Genomic DNA, 7,819 nt, shown 5'->3' with positions numbered 1-7,819 from the left:
ACCGCAGCCAGCAGGCTCCCAGGCTGGCGAGGTCTCTCCCACCCGCCCGCCTGCCTTCACCACCCACCTGCGCCTCCCTGATGTCGGGGAGGCGGCGTCCCCACACGCTCGCAACTTCTCAGGCCACTTTCCGGGCGAGGCCCGAGTCCGCCGCGGTGGACAGCGGCACAAGTCTGGCACCGCGCCCCCGTCCTCCCTCCCCCCACCCCCCCAGCACAGCGGAGGGGAAGCTCCTGGCGTCCGGGCAGAGGTTGGGGGCCCTGACCGAGGGCATCTGGAGAAGGGGGCAGAGCCACGCCCAGCCATGGTCAGCCTGGAGCCACTGGAGCACCAGGAAGCTAGAAGGTTTTTCTCTTAAAATAATACACAACGTGCAGTCACTGTTGACAAACTCAGACAAGACAAAAGCGTGAAGAATGCCCGCCGAGTGGCCGCACCATCTCCTGGGTGGCCGGCACCGAGCTCCACGGACATCCTGGATTCTTCCAGCACCTTTTTTATTGCAAAAATAAATGGGTAGTCACAACACTACCACGTCAACTGCCTGTCTCACTTCAGTAGACCCGCCTGTGCCGAGGACAGCAGCCCCGTCGCTTAGGGGCTGGTGGAGCAGGGCGACAATGGCAGAGTTGGCCCCCTGGGCACCTCCTCGTGGGCGTCCCCGGAGCTCAGGCACACCCCGCGCTGCGTCAGGACTGCCCACTGCCCTCCAGCCGCATCTGCTGGGCCAGCTGCCGCCCGATGGCCTGCAGGGGGCTGGCTCTGTAGGCCGGGCTGGCCAGCAGCTCCCGAAAACGCGTCCTTTCCTCCTCACTGAAAGAATGGAGAGCAGAGGTCAGCAAACCCCATGCCCGCAGTGGGGGGCTGGGGATGAGCCGTCAGCACCCCCAGGACCAGCCTCGGCTCGGCCAGCCCGCAGGGACACCGGCGAAGGGTGGTCCAGGACCAGGATGAGGGGTGGGGAGTGAAGAAGGCTGTGCGCTGGGAAGCTCTGCTTGGAGCGTCTGGGCGGGGAGGGCGGGCCCAGGGGGGTCTGAGGCCCAACAGGGGCTTTGGGCAGGACGGGAGTGGCTGCCGGGGGCCTCCTCGTGGTCACAAAGGCCCCTCATCCCCGACTGTGATGGGGAGTGGCTATCAAAGGCAGCAGGTGGCAGGTGCCCTGCACACACGAGGCCTCACGTAAGCGGCACCTCCAGCAGGAACCGGGCACAGGAGCTCCGGGCCCCACGGCGGCCATGGCGATGGGGATGCTGCAGTGGGCCCGCCCCTCCACAGCAGAGTCCACTGCGGGGCTGCCACTCTGTGCCTGTCCCGACAGCCAGCCGGCCCCCGTCTGGAGCTGCACGGGCCCACAGCCCAGCATGGCCACAGGGGCCTGGCCAGAACCGCAGGGCAGCAGCTCCAGCACAAGCCCACACGAGCCCGTCGTGGCACCATGGTGGGGACGGCCCTGGCCTTGGGCGGGCAAGATGGGGTGGAGGGCCCAGCCGTGCTCGGCCCCCACGGGTGTGTGACCAAGGGCAAGGCCAAACCACACTGGGCCCCAGCTTTCCTTGCTGCCAACGGGGAGGCTCTGGACTCCACCGGATGACTGACTGCCCGGCCACATGTCCACACACGCAAGAGGCCTGGGTTTTGGGGCCCGAAGCGGCCCCCCAAGAGCCAGCAGCTGCTCCCCTCACTGCCCTGGGGGAAGGGGCTTCCTGGCCCCTGGAGTCAGGCTGGGCCCAGAGCTGGCCCTGGCTGAGCTGTCCCCAGCACCCGAGGGACCGGGGTTAGGGGACGCGGACCGACGCCTGACAGTCCCGGGGGTGGGCTGTGCAGAGGCGGGGCCGTACTCACAGGAGCTGGAACCTCTGCGCTGCGCTCATCCGGCTCAGCTGGGCTGCCCGGGGCCTGATGGCCGCTCTGCTGGGGACACAGAGAAGACAGTCAGGAGAGCACGCGCCCACCGGGAACCTCCGGCAGAGCACCTGACTAAGGCCACGGTCCATGGTGCACACAGGGCTCTCCTCCCTGGGGGCCTGGGGGCACGTGCGGCCGCACGGCGCCACACGGCAGGAGGGACCCGGCAGGGGCGGGAGAGCCCAGAAAACCAGGAAATCCTGGGTCGACACCTAAATTTAGCCTCCAGACCGGGAGCCCTCATCGTGTGTTCAAGTTTCTTCGTAAGTTATGAATGAAAGGCGTTTCCTGTCTCCGCTCCCCGGGGCCCGGCCACTCTGGGGGCGCTCCGTCCCACTCCAGGCCAGCCTCGGTCCCAGGACACTGCGGCCCTGTTCGTCCGACCGCTGACACCCTCTGTGTCCACCCGGAAGCAGTCCCCCACCGACCACCCAGAGCTCCCGGGAGGCCCCACCCTTGCCGATCCGGTGGGTCCGGGCTCCCTTCCCCCACCCAGCACGCCCAGGAGGCAGCCACGCGCTGGGGCATCAGGAGGCCTTGGGCCTCCACCCCCGTCTAGCACAAGGTAAAAAGGCTTCCCACAGCCGAGGGCACCAAGGTGTGAACACACACCCAGGAGTTCCCTCGGGGCCAGGGGCCAGGTGCGGCCAAGCACAGTGCAGTGGGGGCACGGTTGGGGGGCAAGGAAGGGCAGGACCCTCACCCGAGCCTCAGGGCACGCCCAGGGCCTGTCAGGCCACTCACAAGGGGAGGCAGGACCCTCCCCAGTGGTATTTTCCACTGTGGACAGATGCAGGCGGGGTGGATTCCCCGAGGCCGCGGGCTTGAAAGGAACTGACCCCCAGCACTCACCCCAGCGGCCCGGGCAAGGGCTTTCACACCCGACGCCAGCCCCGGTCCTGCCCGCCCGCTCTGAAGTCCCCCCGGGGAGGGCCCCAGCTCTCTTACGGCGGCCAGGCCTGGCTCTGGCCGCACGGCCGAGTTGGGTGGACAGGGGTAGAGACCTTCCTTCCAGGACCAACTGCAGCTCGGAGCACACTGCCCGCCGCCCAAGTGTCCACAGAGGTGCCTGGGCTGGAAGAGGACCCCAGCCCTGGTTGCCCTGGGAGGAACCTCAGGGAAGCTGCCCCACCTCGAAGCCTGTTTCCCCAACTGTAGGACAGGCCAGTGCGTTCCTGACAGGCTCTCTTCGGCCGGCACTGAGCGCCCAGGTGCGCCCAGGTGGCTCCCAGCTTTGAGGCTCTTGTGCCACTCCCTGCCCCTCCCCCTCCGACGTGAAGGAGCCCATGTATCACACCCAGCCCAAGGGGACGGGGGCCTAAAACCAATACCAGCGGACGAACCCCAGAGGTCCCAGGGGCCGAGTGAGCCCTGCTGACGTCAGGTCCAGGCTCCACGCGTGAGGCCCTCCACCTTCGTCCGCTACGACCTTCGGGCCGCGGAGGACCGATGTCCTGGGGAGTCTAATCTTCCCTGATGAGCCCGGCCCATTGGCAGCGGCACTGCCCACTCACTGGCTCTGGCCTCAGGGGCCCCACGGGCTCTCCAGGGGGCCTTGGTGCCCCGTCCGTGCTGGGCAGCGCCCACCCGGAGTGTGGGGAACACCTGGACCCGCTGGGCCCACTCAGAGCCTCGGACTCTCCCCCCACCACCCTGCAGGGCCACCCAGGTTTGGGACAGGCTGGGAGCAGCCCAGGGCCTCAGTCAGGGTGTCCCAGATGGCAACTGGGGACGGAGGCCTTGCACTCGGGATCTGGGTTCCCAGGCACAAGGCTGCCCCCAACACATTCCACCCAACTCGGATGCCTGGGGGCACGTCCTGAAGTCACCTGTCAGCTGGGCCATTCGTGTAACCTGCTGCTTGTAACAGGCACCCCTGGCGTGAGCTGCCCTGAAGGGCACCGCCTTCTCTCAGCTCCAGGAAACCCTGCCCTTGTGAAGACACAGAAGAGGCCAAACACTTTGTGCAGCAAACATCCCAGGGCTGGGTCTGCTCTAGGAGCTGAAAGACTGAGGGTTAATGACATGGGGACCCCAACCTTGTGAATGGGGCTGGGGGCTCCCAGCCAGGTGTCACTTGGCCAGAAGGCCACAGGAATGGAGTGAAGGGACCACAGGCAAACAATGCCGGCCTGCTCGCCCGTGCCCCCCCAGGGGTGGCGACAGGTGGGGGTCCCTGCACGTCCTGGGCAAGACCTCTGTGCTGCCCGCACAGGGAGGGAAGGCTGGAACACTCCCGGGCCCTCCCACGGTCTCCTCCCCTGCTGATTTTAACCTGTATTCCTTCTCCGTAATAAACTGTAACTGAGTGTAGTGGCCTTTGTGAGAATCATCAAACCTAAGAGTGATCTTGGGGACCCCAGACTTGTGGTCGGCATGAGAAGTGAGGATGGACTCAGACTGTTCCCCGAATTTCACAGGAACACACCTGGGTCAGGACACACACGCATGTCCCTGCTGTCAGCTGAGAGGGCCTAGAAGAAGCACACCGCAGCCGCGGTCGGCACACCAGCGCCCAGACCTTGGTTTCTCACACCACTTCCAACGGAAGGGAGCCGGGCTCCCTGGAGAAACGCCGACTCTCGGACAGGAGCAGGAAATGCCCGGGATGAGCCTGGAGCACCTCGTGCCAGAGAGGGAGGAAAGTGCTCGGAAACAAAACACCACAGCCTCCGCGGATGGGTGTGTCGCGGGGACAGCGGAGCCAACCGACGGAGCTGCCAGGGACCAGAGCTGGAGCCGGTTCAGCAACAGAACAAAGTCGTATTGGATCATGGCCCGAAGTATAAGATAAATACCCACGGGTCCAAAGGGACGTAAATGAGTGATTGATAAGGCAACGGGGGAAGAGGGGATCTGCTCTGCGGGAGAATCCACGTGGTTCTGCAGACACTCCGTCCTCGGGGAGGCGAGGGGAGCGTCCCCCCCTTTGGTGCGGGGTGTGCACGGCGACCTCCTTCCAGAGGACAGTGGGGAAGGGGGGAGCAGCTGCACAGCGGAGAGACCTGACAGACACACCTGCGCCAGGTGACCAAGGTCAGCGTCCACGGTGCAGGTTACGTGACAGTGTGCACGGCGACCTCCTTCCAGAGGACAGTGGGGAAGGGGGGAGCAGCTGCACAGCGGAGAGACCTGACAGACACACCTGCGCCAGGTGACCAAGGTCAGCGTCCACGGTGCGGGTTACGTGACAGCACGCACCCCGGAGGGGACGTGATGAGCCGGGCCCTTCCCCTCTGTGGTCTTCACTGAGGGACATCCTGAAAAATGCCTGACTGGTCCTCAAAACTGTCAAGGTCATTAAAGACAAGAAGGTTGGGACTTCCCATGTGGCACAGTGGTTAAGAATCCGCCTGTCAATGCAGGGGACATGGGTTCGAGCCCTGCTGTGGGAAGATCCCACATGCCGCGGAGCAACTAAGCCAGTGCACCGCAACTACTGAGCCCACGTGCTACAACTACTGAAGCCCATATGCCTAGAGCCCGTGCTCCACAACAAGAGAAGCCACCGCAATAAGAAGCCCACACACCGCAGCTAGAGAAAGCCCGCACAGCAAGACCCAACACGGCCATAAATAAATAAATTTATTTATTTAAAAAAAAAAAGACAAGAAGGTCTGAGAGACTGTCACAGCCCAGAGGAGCTCTGAGGGGACACAATGACTGCATGCCATGTGGGGTCCTGGATGCAGTCCTGGGACAGCAGAAGAACACCAAGGAAAACTGAGGAAGTGTGAATAAACTGTGAGCTTTTAGTCAATTATTATTTTAAGCTTATTATTTATAAATCAGTGTTGGTTCCTTAATTGTGACAAACGCACACGCTGATGTAAGACGTCACAGAAAGGAAGCCGCGTGCAAGTCGCACTGGAACTGTCCGTGTTATCTCCGTCATTTTTCTATTTACATTCAAACTGCCCTAAAATAATGTTTACTTAAACGAACAGCTCCCCAGTGCCAAGAGGCACTAGACGGGGAAACGGTGACCCCGGTCGACCGGAGGCTGGGGCTGGGAGAGCAGCTGGGCCCCCGCAGCCCCACGCAGCCCTCCTCGGGCTGCTGGCCGCGGTGTTTACACAGCTCTCTCCCCTCGGGGAGCCCCGAGCACATTTTTCAGATGAGAAAACTAAAAGCAGGGAGAGAGAGGATGCTTGACCGGGTCACATTTTTGTTCAAGAACCAGGAATGGAATGTGCATTTTGGGTTCTGGTTCTGTCGCCAAATCTCAGCTCTGGTGGCCACTCCTTGTCTGGACCTGATGTTCTGGGCGATTCCATCCTGGAACCGGCCTGGACCAACCATCTGGCTCTGCAGCCAAGGGGCCCTGGGCGTGTCCCCTGCCAACCCCGGATCCTTCCTCCTCAGAGGGGAATTCGGTAGGAGAAAGAATTATTTCAAAAAGGCAAAATGAGAGACAACACAGTAAACGACGGTGGTCCAGCAACTGTGACAGAACAGAAAGGCCCTCCAATTGCTGCCCGTTTGTCCTAAAGCTGAGGTCGTGGTCACACCTGCGCTGGCGCCTCCCAGCCAGGCCAGGCGGCCTCACCCTTGCTCGCAAACGGCAGCCCGGGCACAGCAGAGGGACGTGCTCTCCTAAAGCACACAGGACTCAGGGAGGCAGGAAGGGCCCCAAGAGGACGGCAGGTCCTGGGAGGGAGGCAGCAAAGGCAGCAGCTGCGGCTGCCGGGAGACAAGCAGGAGAGCACGGAGCCCGGCGGCGGCCCGGCTGAGCGGCTCTGGCCACGCGGCGGGAGAGCAACAGTGCTGCCCACGTGCCACCGGGCTCCCGCCCCCGAGGAGGCCCCAGGGCCCCTGGCTCACGGCTGGGCCTGGGACAAGGGTGTCCAAGTCCAGACGGGCCTCTCCGGGGTCAGTGCCCAGCCCAGCCACCCACCTGCTCGTCCTCCCGCCCTGGACAAGGCAGCGGCCCCGTGGCCAGGACACTCACCGCTGGCCACCCATCTGCAGCTCCAGCAGCTCGGGCAGGGCGTCTCGCAGGGGCTGCAGGTCCCCTACCACCACCGTGGCCCTGCGCCTCTGCTCTGCCTTGCGCTCCTGCTCCGCCAGCCGTGTGGCTTCGATCTCTGAGGAAGGGGGATAAGGCGTCAGCGAGAGGGGACCCAGGAGGACAAGCGCCCGGCCGCCGCCCTCAGCGACAGAGGGTCCCGACTCCCAGCCCACAGAGCCCGAGCTCGGTCTGGACCCCGGGGGCGGGCTGGCTGCCAGCGGTCTGCTGCCCTTAATCCCAGAGGTGGCTGTCGAATTACAGGCTGATGAGGAGATGGGCTCAGGCGGGGAGCGGCCCCTGGGAAGGCCGCCAGCTGCGGGAGCGGGGCAGGCGGAGGGAGGGGCCGCACAGGCAGAGCAGCCGGCCCCTCCCGCTCTGCTTCCCTTGTGCCTCCTAGGGACACGCCCAGGAGGGAAAAAGAGGTCCCCACGGGAGACGTCAGCAGGCAGGAGGGTCCCCAACAAGGCAACAGGGTGCGAGTGGCCAGGTCCAAAGCGAGAGGAAACATGCACCGCGGGGTCTCGAGGGGGCTCCTGCACTGGTGGGGGGGGGCACTGGGACAGACCCTGGGGAGGGGGCGGCGCGGCCCGGGGGCCCAGGGTGCCGAGCAGAGGGCAGGGCACGGACGAGCCACCGGGGTGAGGCTGTGCCGGCCGGCAGGGCTGCGGCCTCTACAGAGAAGGGGTTCGGCAGGGCCTGGACGGGGACGTGGCCTCAGGATCTGACTTTCATTTTAAAATGTATGTATTTCAAAATTGCTAATAAAACACGTACTCAAAGGCATGATTTCCCCAGTGTGGCTCGTGGCAAACACCAGCTCACTGCACTGTGTGCAGACCTTGCTCCAGGGAAACTGCCTGAATCTGCGACAATTGATTTGCTGATTGTTCTGCGTTAGATTCC

General features: G+C 63.9%; 1 protein-coding gene across 2 annotated transcripts in view; it reads right to left on the bottom strand.

The window, feature by feature from the left end:
- Positions 1 to 478: 478 nt before the first annotated feature.
- SLX9 (SLX9 ribosome biogenesis factor) overlaps positions 479 to 7,819 on the bottom strand; it is a 29,035-nt gene continuing 21,694 nt past the window's right edge. The window contains exons 4-6 of one of the 2 annotated variants that reach the window (XM_082655524.1): positions 6,857 to 6,992; positions 1,843 to 1,911; positions 479 to 813 (exon numbers count right to left, since the gene is read on the bottom strand). In XM_082655524.1, coding sequence (XP_082511650.1) covers positions 690 to 813; positions 1,843 to 1,911; positions 6,857 to 6,992 — 329 coding nt within the window. In that variant the 3' untranslated portion in view covers positions 479 to 689. The remainder of the gene's footprint in view (positions 814 to 1,842; positions 1,912 to 6,856; positions 6,993 to 7,819) is intronic. The other variant, XM_082655525.1, reaches the window with a different exon arrangement.

This window comes from Grampus griseus, assembly GCF_964374135.1.
Source record: "Grampus griseus genome assembly, chromosome: 5".
NCBI lineage: Eukaryota > Metazoa > Chordata > Mammalia > Artiodactyla > Delphinidae > Grampus > Grampus griseus.
The sequence above is the reverse complement of the archived record's forward strand: the minus strand, read 5'-3'. Positions and strand labels throughout refer to the sequence as shown.